The sequence below is a fragment of the Salvelinus namaycush genome, chromosome 42 (assembly GCF_016432855.1).
Source record: "Salvelinus namaycush isolate Seneca chromosome 42, SaNama_1.0, whole genome shotgun sequence".
In the NCBI taxonomy this organism is placed as follows: domain Eukaryota; kingdom Metazoa; phylum Chordata; class Actinopteri; order Salmoniformes; family Salmonidae; genus Salvelinus; species Salvelinus namaycush.
In genome coordinates, this window is record NC_052348.1 from 16,232,713 (window position 1) to 16,248,970 (window position 16,258).

The 16,258-nt window shown below is 41.3% G+C and overlaps 1 protein-coding gene across 2 annotated transcripts; it reads left to right on the plus strand.

Moving 5' to 3' along the window:
* Positions 1-5,606: 5,606 nt before the first annotated feature.
* On the plus strand, positions 5,607-14,691 carry ppa2 (inorganic pyrophosphatase 2). Of its 2 annotated transcripts, none has more exons than XM_038981304.1 (12): positions 5,607-5,858; positions 9,778-9,842; positions 10,485-10,529; positions 10,647-10,700; positions 11,288-11,407; positions 11,987-12,073; positions 12,601-12,727; positions 13,207-13,334; positions 13,549-13,634; positions 13,855-13,924; positions 14,065-14,104; positions 14,264-14,691. In XM_038981304.1, exons 1-12 carry the CDS (start codon positions 5,684-5,686, stop codon positions 14,290-14,292), a joined length of 1,026 nt encoding a protein of 341 aa, XP_038837232.1. In that variant the 5' UTR covers positions 5,607-5,683; the 3' UTR covers positions 14,293-14,691. The 2 variants fall into 2 exon arrangements, with proteins under 2 accessions (XP_038837232.1, XP_038837233.1); XM_038981305.1 differs by having other exon boundaries at positions 5,851-5,950.
* The last annotated feature ends 1,567 nt before the right edge of the window (positions 14,692-16,258 follow it).

The window sequence follows — 16,258 nt, forward strand, 5'->3', positions numbered from 1 at the left end:
TACAGTTAAAAATTACTTTGAGTACCACCACCGATTTCTCTATGCTAGCTATGCTACCAGCTTATACGAGCAGGAGTTAGCATTTAGCAGTCACTTCTTCTAAACCTGAAAAGGGACTACTTCTAAATGTTCAACATGGTCTCAGAGTATTTTGTATTATTCTGTACGTAAATCCGAGATACTCCATTTAGTATCATATGTTACGTTTCGTATGGTATGTTACGAATTATAAACTGGGTGGTTTGAGCACTGAATGCTGATTGGCTGATAGCCGTGGTATATCAGATCGTATACCACGCGTATGACAAAACATGTATTTTTACTGCTCTAATTACATTGGTAACCAGTTTATAATAGCAATAAGGCACCTCAGAGGTTCGCGTCGTGCCTCTGAGAACAGCCCTTAGCTGTGGTATATTGCTTAATTTTAATTTGCACAATATGTTACAAATTTGCTAAACGTACAATATGTTACGAATTTGCAAAACATATGGGCTCCCGAGTGGCACAGGGGTCTAAGACACTGCATCTCAGTGCTAGAGGTGTCACTACAGACCCTGGTTTGAATCCAGGCTGTATCACTACTGGCCGTGGTTGGGAGTCCCATAGGGCGGCGCACAATTGGCCCGGTGCTGTTAGGGTTTGGCCGGGATAGGCTGTCATTGTAAATAAGAATTTGTTCTTAAAACTGACTTGCCTAGTTAAAGGTTCAATATTTGTTTTTTTAAAGTATATGTTATAAATTCTAATTTGTTGTGGCTAACGTTAGCTAGGTGGCTAGCCCTAACAATAGCTAGCTCTAGGGATTAGGAGTTAAGGTTAAGGGTTAGCTAAAAGGGGTTAGGGGAAGGGTTAGCTAACATGCGAAGTAGTTGCAAAGTTGCTAATTAGCTAACATGTTAAAGTTGTCCGTGATAAGATTCGAACATGCAACCTTTGGGTTGCTAGACGTTTGTGGTATACGGCCACATTGTGGGCCTGTTAAAATACATCAATCATGAGTCATTGGACAAATATCCACTTTGTTAGATCACATTTGTTGAATGTGCGCCAATCCGGCGTCCCTCTATCCCCCACGGTCTGTGTTCCAATTACCTCTTACCGCATCTATGTCTCAAGTGACTCCCTCCAGCAGGCTACTGAAGGCCTACATACGGGTCAAAGTCAATCAATTCATCTATGTCTCAAGTGACTCCCTCCAGCAGGCTACTGAAGGCCTACATACGGGTCAAAGTCAATCAATTCATCTATGTCTCAAGTGACTCCCTCCAGCAGGCTACTGAAGGCCTACATACGGGTCAAAGTCAATCAATTCATCTATGTCTCAAGTGACTCCCTCCAGCAGGCTACTGAAGGCCTACATACGGGTCAAAGTCAATCAATTCATCTATGTCTCAAGTGACTCCCTCCAGCAGGCTACTGAAGGCCTACATACGGGTCAAAGTCAATCAATTCATCTATGTCTCAAGTGACTCCCTCCAGCAGGCTACTGAAGGCCTACATACGGGTCAAAGTCAATCAATTCATCTATGTCTCAAGTGACTCCCTCCAGCAGGCTACTGAAGGCCTACATACGGGTCAAAGTCAATCAATTCATCTATGTCTCAAGTGACTCCCTCCAGCAGGCTACTGAAGGCCTACATACGGGTCAAAGTTAATCAATTCATCTATGTTTGTCGTGATTAAAGTACAGCGCCTTCAGAAAGTATTCACAAGCCTTGATTTTTTCTACATTTTGTCGTGTTATAGCCTGAATTTAAAATGGATTCATGTCGATTTTTTTTATCACTGGCCTACACACAGTACCCCATAATGTCAAAGTGGAATTGTGTTTGTAGAAATTTTTACAAATGAATTACAAATTAAAAGCTGAAATGTCTTGAGTCAATAAGTATTCAACCCCTTTGTTATGGCAAGCCTAAATATGTTCAGGAGTAAAAATGTCACATAAGTTGCATGGACTGTGTGCAATAATAGTGGGATTTCTGAATGACTAGCTCATCTCTGCACTTCACACATACAGTGCCTTCGGAAAGTATTCAGATCCCTTGACTTTTTTCACATTTTGTTACGTTACAACTTTAATCTAAAATGGATTAAATTGTTTTTTCCCCTCATCAATCTGCACACAATACCCCATAATGACAAAGCAAAAACAGGATTTCTGTTTGCTAATTTATTACAAATAAAAAACTGAAATAGATCCTTTACTCGGTACTTTGTTGAAGCACCTTTGGCAGAGATTACAGACTTGAGTTTTCTTGGGTATGACGCTACAGGCTTGGCACACCTGTATTTGGGGAGTTTCTCCCATTCTTCTCTGCATATCCTCTAAAGCTCTGTCAGGTTGGATGGGGAGCGTCGCTGCACAGCTATTTTCAGGTCTCTACAGAGATGTTCGATCGGGTTCAAGTCCGGGCTCTGGCTGGGACACTCAAGGACATTCAGAGACTTGTCCCGAAACCCCTCCTGCGTTGTCTTGGCTGTGTGCTTAGGGTCGTTGTCCTGTTGGACAGTGAACCTTCACCTCAGTCTGAGGTCCTGAGCACTCTGGAGCAGGTTTTCATCAAGGATCTCTCTGTACTTTGCTGACTAGTCTCCCAGTCCTTGCCCCTGAAAAACATACACACAGCATGATGCTGCCACCACCATGCTTCACCGTAGGGATGGTGCCAGTTTTCCTCTAGAAGTGTTGCTTGGCATTCAAGCCAAATAATTCAATCTTGGTTTCATTTGACCAGAATATCTTGTTTCTCATGGTCTGAGAGTCTTTAGGTGCCTTTTGGCAAACTCCAAGCGGGCTATCAAGTGCCTTTTACTGAGGAGTGGTTTCCATCTGGCCACTACCATAAAGGCCTGATTAGTAAAGTGCTGCAGAGATGGTTGTCCTTCTGGAAGTTTCACCCATCTCCACAGACGAACTCTGGAGCTCTGTCAGGGTGAGCATCAGCTTCTTGGTCACCTCCCTGACCAAGGCCCTTCTCCCCTGATAGCTCAGTTTGGTCGGGAGGCTAGCTCTAGGAAGAGTCTGGGTGGTTCCAAACTTTTTCCATTTAAGAATGATGGAGGCCACTGTGTTCTTGGGGACCTTCAATGCTGCATAAATATTTTGGTACCCTTCCCCAGACCCTTCCCTCAACACAATCCTGTGTCAGCGCTCTACAGACAATTCCTTTGACCTCATGGCTTGGTTTTTGCTCTAACATGCACCGTCAACTGTGGAACCTTATATAGACAGGTGTGTGCCTTTCCAAATCATGTCCAATCAATTGAATTTATCACAGGTGGACTCCAATCAAGTTGTTGACACATCTCAAGGATGATCGATGGAAACAGGATGCACCTGAGCTCAATTTCGAGTCTCATAGCAAAAGGTCTGAATACTTATGTAAATAAGGTATTTCTGTTTATTTTTTATAAATTATAAAAACCTGTTTTCACTTTGTCACTATAGGGTATTGTGTGTAGATTGCTGAGGATTTAAAAATATATATATTTTAGAATAAGGCTGTAACATAACAAAATGTGGAAAAAGTCAAGGGGTCTGAAAACTTTCCAAAGGCACTGTACAATTATCTGTAAGGTCCCTCAGTCGAGCAGTGAATTTCAAACACAGATTCATCCAAAAAGACCAAGGAGGTTTTCCAATTCCTTGCAGAGAAAGGCACCTATTGGTAGATGGGTAAAAAATAAAAAGCAGACATTGAATATCCCTTTGAGCATAAAGACTTAAAAAAACAAAAAAACAATTAGTTACTCAGTCTGGCTTCCAACTTACTCTTGAAATGTTAATAGTAGAATGCACTAGTAGAATATTCTTGTTACAGTATGTCAGTCATTGCAAACCTTAGAGAGATATTTATAACTTGTCAGAAATGCCCAGATCAACTAGCCCATGTCAGCTAACATTTTTTAGCTACTGTAGGTTTTTTTATCCCAAAGATTTTGTTGTAATGTTTGAGTCACTGAAATATCACGAATACACATTAGACATGGCAAAATGTATAGAATTGCAAGAAAATTTGCTTTAATACTGCAAAATGTTCTCTGTACCTCATGACAAAATGTGTAGAACAGCAGGGAATAAGCTTTAAAACCTGCAAAAAAATGTCCATATCTGTGTATGTATGTGTGTGATTGTGTTTGTGTACATCAATAGTCTATTTATGAACATGGATACACTTTGAGATTTCAAACCAAGGACAGGTGCAGCTTAGTCTACCACCCGCTGGTGTTTATAGCACTGATGTGTGCATCTTTTGTTTGACAACCTGGGAGGCAATATGACAATAAAAGAAGACTGAGGGGAGGGAGAAACGCTGAAATGGCTAGTGTGGGTGTTTGTTTATCAACGAACGCTAGCTGGGCACAAAAACAGCAGATAAGGACTTTGGTCTCTGTGGCTTCGCCAGCTTAATTACCAGCTTCCAGAACCATTACACCATTCAGGATGTGCTAGAGATAAGAAACACAAAAGCTAGGGCGCTACAAAGCCGTTACTATGGTGGCCATAAGGAGGACCCCGTCGCTTGAAGGAGGTTCAGAAACTAGTGGGCAGATTAGACAGCTAGAAGATTGGCTGCTGGGGATTTGAAGGTCTGGAGTTGTCAGTGTCACAGCTTTAGGGAAAACTGGACATTAGCCTACAATATAGCCTAAGAAACTACCATTGTGAAATGAAATGGTATGAATCTGTTATTTAAGCAATAAGGCACGAGGGGGTGTGGTATATGGCCAATATACCACAGCTAAGGGCTGTTGTTACGCACAACGCAATGCAGAGTGCCTGGATACAGCCCTTAGCCGTGGTATATTGGCCATATAGCACAAACCCCCGAGGTGCCTTATTGCTATTGTGGCTTTCAGCGAATCAGCATTCAGGGCTCGAACCACCCACTTAATAATGTATAATTAGTAGCCTAACTATGAAAAAACAAATGTTTTGCAACAGAATCGGCGTAATGAAGACCCCATGTCTGTAATTGTATTTTTTATTGTACTTTAATTTTTTTTCTAGCATATATTTTTATTAATATCAGTCTGTGACCTTTTCCAAGATGGCGGTGAACAGGGCCAATCTGCATAACGTTTTCATGCTACACAGGAACAACTTAGTGAGCTCGCCATCTACTCTGACATCGACCTCAAGAAGCCCCTCCAAGGTCAGAGTTCAGCACCTCGCAAGGTCATGTAGTGTGTCATAAATAGTCCTATTTTTTTTTTGAAGAGATCTTTGTAATCAAAGAAAAATAAGGTAATACCACCAATTATCAATTGTTTGTCAATAGTTGCACATATCACTTGAGGATGAGAAAGTGATTGCTTGAGTATTTGGGCCCAATTAGTGCCCATGTCTGTAATGTTGAACAGGGGTTGTCTTGGCTGCACTGTATTCACTATTACAAACAAAAATGTGATTCAACACATCAACAGACAGAGCCACGTCGACCAACACAGTCAGTAACACAAGACAAGTCTACATTCTCCCATTGATGGATGTCAGCCATTTTCTTTTGGCAAAGGTCTCCTGCGTCTTCCATGTTCTCCTTCCCTTGAGGAATGACCTTGGCTGAAGATAGGGGGCGGTAAACGATAAGGTAGGAACACATTCAGGAGTAACGCAGCATCGACGTGGGGAAATACTCAACGGGAAGCAGGAACTAAATGAAAAGAAGCCACTATAATGCGTTTGCTTCTGCGCTCTTCGCTATGGTACACATCGGCATTTCTTGGTTCGCATACTGCCTTTAAAAGCGAGCTTGTCACACAAGCAATTACCTCATATCTGATAAAAACGATGCATTATCAAACCGAAGAGCGAGGACGCCCGAACTCCTCTGACTACAGGATGTATTTTAGTAAGTTATTAGCCTAACGTTACCGCCATGCAAGACACGGTAGCTCATTCCTTCACCGATGACCAAAACGTGGCCGCTAGTTAGGGTAAATGGTACGGTATTAGCTAAGGATACATATTTCACAGTTGGTTTGGTAACTTACAATTATGTCCGCGTGGCATCGTTGCATTCGATACATTTCAAGTGTGAGCCGTGTTTTGACTGAAAAACATCCATAATATTAGGTCTAACACGTTGTTGGATTAAAAACTCTACATTTAAATATTATTATGTTGCAACACTTTCAATTTTCAGAGCTCTTGAATTTTGATAGGACATGTTTTTAGTGGCTACAATGTTGCCGTTCACTTTAACCTTTGTCACGTGTTCTGTCATTGAAGACTTGTTACAAGTCGCCACAAAGTAATCCGTTTTCGCTTTTTATACGGTCTGGCTGTTAGGCTGTCACATTACAAGTACAGGACTGATATATAATTAAGTCAAATTTGAAATACTACTTTCTATGGGTTGTTAAACTGTGCTCCAGTGTGACATTAATAATGGCCGGTTTAAAGACAGGTCCCCATTGAATGTTTTCATTGCAGAAGACATTGATGGGGTATTCCGTTTTAAATTTGCTTTGTGGACCTCGGTCCATATAGGTCAGTGTCACCCGTCTGACAGTTAAAGCCATTGAGGGGTAGGGCATGTTGTCTTTAGTGTGAACTCCTTCACCCATGTACTATGGGAAGATAAGAAATGCACTCATTTACAGAGAGCGAGCGAGTGGTCACACCTATTGGTTTAAAATGTTTAGATTATTGTTATCTGGATGATGTAGAAAATTGGGTGAAGTCAGGCAAATGCCCAGATCAATGCCCTTTGCCTGAGGGATTTAACCCCATAGATTGTGATTTAATGGAACCTATGCATTTTGCTTGTTAGAAAACATTGCCCTAATCCAGGTCAATGAGTTGGGGTTAACCTGGGTTTTGATGGGTGCCAGATTAGTTACTTAAAGGGCAATTCTGCCATTTTCAACATCTCCATCACCAAACTAGTTTCTACATGTGAAAACAGTGTGTTACTATGACCTGTGCTTAAAGATAAGAAGAAAGGTCCTTAAACAATGCTTCTCTGTGACATCACAGGGTAGGATTTAAAAGTAAAAAAGTGATTTTCCAATAGAGGATATTTTATTGCTCCTCACATCACCGCAAATATTAACTTTTGATCATGTCATCGGGGAGAACTAACTTTATATATTTTTTCTTCTACAAAACGTAGAAATGCTCAGTTTTCACACGTTGACTCTGGTATTGTGCCGGAGATAATGAAAATGTGGTTGAAAAGGGGTGGAGTTAACCTTTTTGAAGCGTTAAAGTGGAACACTATTGCATTGCTACATTTTTCTGTGTAGGGGCCTTACATTTTCTGTACCTACCAGTGGAAGCTCCTCAGGGGAGGACCGTCCTCAGTGAATTTCAATAAAAATAGTGAAGCATTAAAGTTATCCATTTTTAGATTAAACTATACTAAATATATTCACATGTCACCAAATAATTGACTTTTAAAACACAGTTCTGCAATAAAGGTCTACAGTAGCCTCAGCAGCACTCTGTAGGGTAGCGCCATGGTGTAGCCAGAGGACAGCTAGTTCACATCCTCTGGGTACATCCTCCAGTGTAACTGTTAAACTGCTTTCTGACTGTATACTGTACGGCATGATTGTAGCTAGCAGGTTTACTAACTCGTTAGTTCTAGTCGCTATGTTGACTGTGACATGACAAGGATGTAGGCTGTGTGTAGCGGTTATAGTAGTCATGATATGAAGGTTTAGCTTGGAAAGATTTTTTTAACCTGGTTACAGACAGCTGATGTGTTGTGCACTGAAGTCCAAAAGCTAAGGGAAAAGATGAGAGGAAGAGATAGTTGCGAGAAGGAATTATATATATATATACACTGCTCAAAAAAATAAAGGGAACACTAAAATAACACATCCTAGATCTGAATGAATGAACTATTCTTATTAAATACTTTTTATCTTTACATAGTTGAATGTGCTGACAACAAAATCACCCAAAAATGATCAATGGAAATCAAATTTATCAACCCATGGAGGTCTGGATTTGGAGTCACACTCAAAATGAAAGTGGAAAACCACACTACAGGCTGATCCAACTTTGATGTAATGTCCTTAAAACAAGTCAAAATGAGGCTCAGTAGTGTGTGTGGCCTCCACGTGCCTGTATGACCTCCCTACAACGCCTGGGCATGCTCCTGATGAGGTGGCGGATGATCTCCTGAGGGATCTCCTCCCAGACCTGGACTAAAGCATCCGCCAACTCCTGGACAGTCTGTGGTGCAACGTGGCGTTGGTGGATGGAGCGAGACATGATGTCCCAGATGTGCTCAATTGGATTCAGGTCTGGGGAACGGGCGGGCCAGTCCATAGCATCAATGCCTTCCTCTTGCAGGAACTGCTGACACACTCCAGCCACATGAGGTCTAGCATTGTCTTGCATTAGGAGGAACCCAGGGCCAACCGCACCAGCATATGGTCTCACAAGGGGTCTGAGGATCTCATCTCGGTACCTAATGGCAGTCAGGCTACCTCTGGCGAGCACATGGAGGGCTGTGCGGCCCCCCAAAGAAATGCCACCCCACACCGGTCATGCTGGAGGATGTCACAGGCAGCAGAACGTTCTCCACGGTGTCTCCAGACTCTGTCACATGTGCTCAGTGTGAACCTGCTTTCATCTGTGAAGAGCACAGGGCGCCAGTGGCGAATTTGCCAATCTTGGTGTTCTCTGGCAAATGCCAAACGTCCTGCACGGTGTTGGGCTGTAAGCACAACCCCACCTGTGGACGTCGGGCCCTCATACCACCCTCATGGAGTCTGTTTCTGACCGTTTGAGCAGACACATGCACATTTGTGGCCTGCTGGAGGTCATTTTCCAGGGCTCTGGCAGTGCTCCACCTGCTCCTCCTTGCACAAAGGCGGAGGTAGCGGCCCTGCTGCTGGGTTGTTGCCCTCCTACGGCCTCCATGTCTCCTGATGTACTGGCCTGTCTCCTGGTAGCGCCTCCATGCTCTGGACACTACGCTGACAGACACAGCAAACCTTCTTGCCACAGCTCGCATTGATGTGCCATCCTGGATGAGCTGCACTACCTGAGCCACTTGTGTGGGTTGTAGACTCCGTCTCATGCTACCACTAGAGTGAAAGCACCGCCAGCATTCAAAAGTGACCAAAACATCAGCCAGGAAGCATAGGAACTGAGAAGTGGTCTGTGGTCACCACCTGCAGAATCACTCCTTTTTTGGGGGTGTCTTGCTAATTGCCTATAATTTCCACCTTTTGTCTATTCCATTTGCACAACAGCATGTGAAATTTATTGTCAATCAGTGTTGCTTCCTAAGTGGACACTTTCACAGAAGTGTGATTGACTTGGAGTTACATTGTGTTGTTTAAGTGTTCCCTTTATTTTTTTGAGCAGTGTATAACAACAATGGGATCATGCTGTTTTTCTGTGGGCGCTATGAAAGTGAACTGTTTCTGTGTGATCGGGTGTATTCATTACGCCGATTCTGTTGAAAAACATTTCTTAAACGGAAGCAAACGAAACGTGGATAAAAATAACTGAATTTGTCCAATAGAAATTCACATTTGTGACTGCTGGACTAATGATTACTCCCTAGATCAGCTAGATGCAGGCAAGAGTATCTGATCACTCAAAATGATCTACGTTGTAAACTTTTATTCATTGGCTAGGTTGTTGCAGCCTCATGATGGTCACAGGGAAAGTTTGAGTCATGTATAGCCTAAACTTATGAATGTTGCATCAAGCACTTGCGGTATACCAACAGTTCCAGAAAGGTTTGAGAATGAGTACAGTACGTCAGTCAATTTACTTTGCATGCGTTTGTTTTCTTCTAGAAACCTCTGACGGGAAATACATCTCTCCCTTTCATGATATTCCACTTATCGCCGATGGAGATCAGGTATGCTCTCGATGGTGCTACACATTTTGTTCAATCTGGCTCTATTCTTACTTGGTGGTTGTAGCTTTTATGAAACCGGTCTATGTGATGCAAGGAACGAGTCAATGTTTCCATATTTCCTTTTTGCGTGTGGAAATTATAATGGGTGTGAGTATGGAACCTTTTAGGCAGGCATTTTCAAACAGAAGCCACATACATTGTCATTGATTTTTGGTGCGTTCAAGTGCTAAGACCACGTGTCAAACTCATTCCACGGAGGGCTGAGTGTCAGCGGGTTTTTGATTCACCCTTGTACTTGATTGATGAATTAAGGTCATTGATTAGTAAGGAACTCCCCTCATCTGCTTGTCTAGGTCTTAACTGAAAGGAAAAAACAAAAACCCGCAGACACTCGGCCCTCCTTGGATGAGTTTGACACCCCTGGCTTAGACATAAAATCTCTGAAAAAGCATGATTTTATCTGACAAGGAAATATGTTTATTGAATATATAAAGGTTACGCATACTTCTCAGCGGGTTTGTCAATAGTAAGGTGACCTGCAAATGTCTAGCCATTTTGTAGCACCTCACGTGATGATGTCAGATATTGTGTAGGTCTACCAAATATGTCTTTATTATTAATGTAATTTGTGTCTTACTAAAGGAAAATGATGTGCCATCTAAAAAACTGAAGAAGAATGACAATGAGGTATTTGCTCATGCTGACATCTCTACTACAAACAAAGAAAAACAATTGAATCTCTTTAATGAATGCTGAACGCCTTGATTATATTATCTTTGTTATAGTTCGTATTTTGTTTTACAGGTTCTGTATAACATGGTTGTGGAGGTACCTCGATGGTCCAATGCCAAAATGGAGGCAAGTATTGTTTTGGGAGCCTGTCAATGTTACTTTAAGTATTAATCTAATACTATGGTGTGTCCATATACAAGAGAATTTAAGACAACCACCGACATAAAGGCGGTGGACTTTTGTCCGACGAGGTTAGTTGTCCGAGCTCTATTTTGACTGATCCAAACACCGTTGAGAGCTTTCTGACGTGCTAGCACACTGGTCTTTGACTAGAAACAGCCAGACAATAGATTAATAATGCATCTGTCTTAAAAAGAAAGGTCCTATAAATATCATCTTCCCTTAATTTATAATGATGTCCTTGCACCAGGGAACTTGTTAATGATATTTAAGCACTTCAGGCAGAGGGAGAGAGAGCTGGAGCTGTGTGAACTTTGAAAGTTGATGGAAAAGGTCAACTCACGGTCTCCAGCAGTGGCAGCTGATGGAATAGTAGAGGAGAATGAAAGTGCAAACTGGGTTTGTGGGTACTATTTATTTTATGAGGATTTTAAAATGGACGCCCTTCTGATGTCACTGTCTCTCTTAAGATGGTAAACTGCTGACCCAAGTTTAGACTGTCATCGTGTGTTAATTATGCATCTTTCTTTTAGATTGCAACCAAGGAACCACTGAACCCGATCAAGCAGGATATGAAGAAGGGCAAACTCCGATACGTGGCCAACGTGTTTCCTCATAAAGGTTACATCTGGAACTACGGGGCGCTCCCACAGGTGAGACCTCTGTCACCTCTGAGTTGATCATCCCGCTGTTGCGTTACGGTGTTCTCTTGTTACGGAGTTGATCATCCTTCTGTCGTGTTACGTATTTCACCATCCCTCTGTTTTCTTCTGGAGAGATTCTAAATGGACATCTATCCCATTGTTAACCCTATTCGCTGGTCCTTCCGCGGAAAACACTAGAACGTCTCAGTGGAAACTCGACTGCCAGTAATGCATTTCTTCTTTCATCCTCTGGCAGTATTGATTTGGCCAAAGTGAATGACTAATACAGGCGGATACATGGAAAACACTTCACGATTCATAAAATGGGTCTTGTTGGTGAAATCCACAGCGTGTGGCCCTGAGCGTTTTCAAATACGAGTGCATTAAGCAGCCTGCCCCGCGGACATCATTGATTTGCCCATTACTTATTATTATTGTCTGCTGCCCTCCCCACTGGCTGAGAGAGATGCACTGTGGTCGGCTCAACAAATTTGACAGTTCATCTCACGATGTTCGAAATGACGGTATACAAACAAAGTGTTTACATGGCTAATGTTGTTAGAGCTGTCTCTTCTCGTGTTGAAACAGACATGGGAAGACCCGAACCACACGGACAAGGACACCAAGTGCTGCGGTGACAACGACCCCATAGACGTCTGCGAAATTGGCACGCTGGTAAGAGTGTCTAGACTTTGGCTAAATTATATCCAAGAATAATAACATTACTTGTATGTATGAAAGTTAATTTAGTCAGTTAATAGTTCATTTACAAACAATATGTGTCTAGACATATTATAATTAAGCAATAAGGCCTGAGGAGGTGTGGTATATGGCCAATATACCACGGCTAAGGGTGATCCTTACGCACGACGCAACGCAGAGTGCCTGTATACATCAATTAGCCGTGATATATTGGCCATATACAACAAACCCCCGAGGTGCCTTATTACTATTATAAACTGGTTACCAACATAATAAGAGCAGTAAAAATAAATGTTTTGTCATACCCATGGTATACAGTCTGAGATACCACGGCTGTCAGCCAATCAGTATTCAGAGCTTAAACCACCACGTTTATAATATTGATTTATAATATGTATATAAAGTATCTCGTATAATGTAATACATGTTAATGTATAGCATGTCATGTATATTGTACTTTTATCTGAGGAGTTGTCTGTCTGCTTACCTGTGTCCTGCAGGTGTGTTCCCCAGGTCAGGTGATCCAGGTGAAAGTGCTAGGGGTCCTGGCCATGATCGACGAGGGAGAGACGGACTGGAAGCTGATAGCCATCAACGTTGACGACCCAGAGGCCCCCAGCCTTAACAGTCAGTCTTAGGAACTTGTCACTGTTGTAGTAGACATTCTCAACACATCGTACACATATTAGGCTCCGTTTACACAGGCAGCCCAATTCAATCAAATAGTGATAAAAATATCTGGTCTTTTGACTAATCAGTTTTGAAAACGATCTGATGTGTAAAGATTGGATCTGACTGGTCAAAATACCAATTAGTGGAAAAATTATCAGAATTGGCCTGCCTGTGTAAACCCAGCCTTAAACACATTGTCCGTAGGACAGTAACCTAGTGTGTTTGATCTCAGTATTTTACATTTTTGTAATTTAGCAGACACTGTTATCCGGAGTGACTTACGGGGTAGTGAGTGCACACATTTGTCATATACTGGTCCCCCGTGGGAATCGAACCCACAACCCTGGTGTTGCAAGCACCATGCTCTACCGAATGAGCCACACAGGACCAGCATATGTTTAGAATCACAGTGTGCTCTCTTGTATTCTCCTCAGGTATCGAGGATGTCCGCAAGAGCAGATCAGGTCATTTGGAGGCCACGGTCGACTGGTTTAAAAAATACAAGGTGCCAGACGGCAAGCCCGAAAACCAGTTTGCGTTCAATGGACAGTTCAAAGACAAGGTACATATAGTTTCTCCATTAGGGCCACATACTATATATTAAAGCATAATAGCTGGTATATATCGTACTATTTTCCTGAAAGTGTTCCAGTCCAGTGCCATGGTAGTTACTTTAATAGGAGAGACTCTGATGGTGCATTCCCTTCCCCAGGGATAGCAAATGATTAGTTTCTTTCTATTGTCCTTTGTCTCCCTCCATTCCTTCTCCTCTTTAGGACTTTGCTGTGGAGGTCATTAAGTCCACTCACGAGCACTGGAGGGCACTGGTGCAGAAGCAGACTAATGGTGGCGAGATAGATTGGTGAGGAGCGTGTGTGTGTTATCCCAGCAGGGTGTGTTAGCCCACAATTCTGTGTGTGTGTGTGTCATGTTCATCCTACGTTAGACATAATACACTGCTCATGTGGTTGGTCAGCTAACAGCCCTCCAGCACCCCTTCTGAAATGACAATAAGCCTGCATTATATGTTGTTGATTTTTCTGTGTTGCTAGATAATGACCTAGTTTCTTCTTTAATAACAGTAAAAACGTCTCTGTCTGCGAGAGCCCTTTCAAATTCACTGGGGAGGACGCCTGCAATGTGGTCAAATCGGTGAGAATATCAATTCAGCTCTGTGTGTGTTGTAACTATAACTAAGCTTTGTGTTTTCAAGCAATGTTGTCAGGAACATTCTTAGTATCGCGTTTGGATCTGATAGTCTTGTGACATCATATCCTGTGCTTCCTCCTTAGGCTCCTGCTGGTGGCGAGGCACTTCCTGTATCTCCAGAAGGTATGTATCAAGTGACTGACTTGCTTGACAATGAGACCCATTTTAGCCACATGATTGAATTGACAAGAAATAAGAAATGCATATATTCATATTATAACTATGTATATTTTACATTCCCTTATTTATTGTCACATTGATATCCACTATTGTCTGTTACAGTGGACAAGTGGCATTTCCTTTCCAAGTGATTCTGGACTGAAGTCCTGCGACGCAAAAAGCTGAGAACTTTTGTCCTATATTCAAATGAAGCACTTCAAGTACTGTATTTTTTCTATTGTTACTGCAAATGTTTTAGTATTCAGCTGATTTGGTTATTCCCATCTAAATTTGTAAATGATTATATCATGTTTTATTGCATTATGTTTGAGACTGACTGTTCTTGTACAGACCAGGCCTATTGTATTTTATTTAAAAGTGCCAAAGTGCATTTCAGTAATGGGTTGTATGCTATTGAAATAAGAACGCATTCTTTGATATTTGCTATTCATAATTTCTCAATTCGAAAACTACATTTGCACAGTTTTCTTTGTAAGGTATCCAATGGTTGGATCCACCTTCTTTTGATAAATAAAAGCATCCAGGTGTGAGACGCTGTGCCTTCGATTGACACCAACAACATTTCCACTCACAAACATGCAGACCAAAATAAATATTTTAAACACTCAAATTCAAATGACAACTAGATGTGAAACTTAAAACGTGCTTTAAATAAATATAAATTTTATTAAAAACACCCACATCTCAGCAATATCAGGAATGATATCATAAACAGCTTTCAAATAAACTGCATTCAGTACATTACAATACTTACAGCATTATAACATTCTTAATTCCATTTTTAGCATACCAACCTTAAAGGGGAACAAGGGAAGCAGTAACAAAAAAAGACGGAGGCAGAAAATAACAAAATGTTTTAAAAACTTTAGTGTCTCGAACTGCAAAATACCAACACGTGTACATTAAACTGCTAGCTTAACATAAGAGCTGTGCACTCTCCTGCGTTAGTCAAGCTCAAAGTCATTCAAGTAATGTTGAAACACACTCCAACACTCTGAAGCTTTTCAAGTATGGCTATGCTCGGCACCCGCTATGTCTCAGACACTCCTTTTCACCACCACAACCTGCTACTGTCGCTGGGTCCTGTACACTGAAATTCAACATTAGAATGTTCTATTCTTTTTTTTCACAGAAACTGCAATCCTTTACAAAAACTATTAAGTGACTTTAGCTAACAGGAACCTTAGAGCTGTAAACATTGCTGTTTTTTGACAGTGAGTGCGGCAATCTACAAAACCCAGGAACATTATCTAACTGAGCGTCCTGTGAACCTGGAAAAGACTAAAAGATAGATTTGAAAGAAGATTGCTGATAGAAACATGGGCCGTGGGTACATTTGACAAAATTACAAGAAACCTACACCTTTTAACATATTACAATAGTAGGTTGTTATTAAAAATCAACAATTGTATTTCCGTAATACAAACACATGGTATGTACAATGTGGCATAATTTATTTTAAACACATTTACAATAATCTACTGATTTTCTTATCTTAAATAAAGTGTTTTGTAATATTTTATTACATTGTTTTTTTTCTGAAGAAAGAAAGGAAGTGCTTTGGGAAAACGATAGTATAAATGTTAGCGTGGGGGGGTTGTCACTCAGAAAAAAACGTTGACTCATCATATATCATTAAAATCAAATGGAGAGAAAGATAATCGTAATATAATTGTTTAGTGGTTATAAATACATTTCACTATTAAACTATACACAGGCACACAAATGTGCGTCATCTAGCATCATAACTGCCCTGGTCTTGCCTCACAGTAAAAGCGAACGCATCGCTCTTTACCTTGTCAATGCCATACTTTCCCTTTAGTCAATTCAGTGCATATTATATGTTCAAATTTACTTCAAAAGTATACCACCAATCTACTAGCTAAAGCATAAGTACACAAAAAAAACGCAGGTCGTCAATTTCATATTTTGCTGATAGTTTAGTTTTGTGTTTTTTAAGTGTGTGTATTTGAGGGGGGGGGAAAGAAACCCACACACTGCTCTTGCTAGTGTCACTGCTCTTTATTAAGCTTTACGTATCAGCCTCAAGGCCTTCATCAGAAAGCTCTGACAAGCCTTGAGGCCGATACGTAAAGC

Excerpts from the sequence above, each read along its gene's own strand:
- ppa2 (XM_038981304.1), top strand. The coding sequence starts at position 5,684 with ATGCGTTTGCTTCTGCGCTCTTCGCTATGGTACACATCGGCATTTCTT. Across the intron at positions 11,408-11,986 it reads ACTACGGGGCGCTCCCACAG|ACATGGGAAGACCCGAACCA; the intron begins GTGAGACCTCTG and ends GTGTTGAAACAG. Across the intron at positions 12,074-12,600 it reads TCTGCGAAATTGGCACGCTG|GTGTGTTCCCCAGGTCAGGT; the intron begins GTAAGAGTGTCT and ends TGTGTCCTGCAG.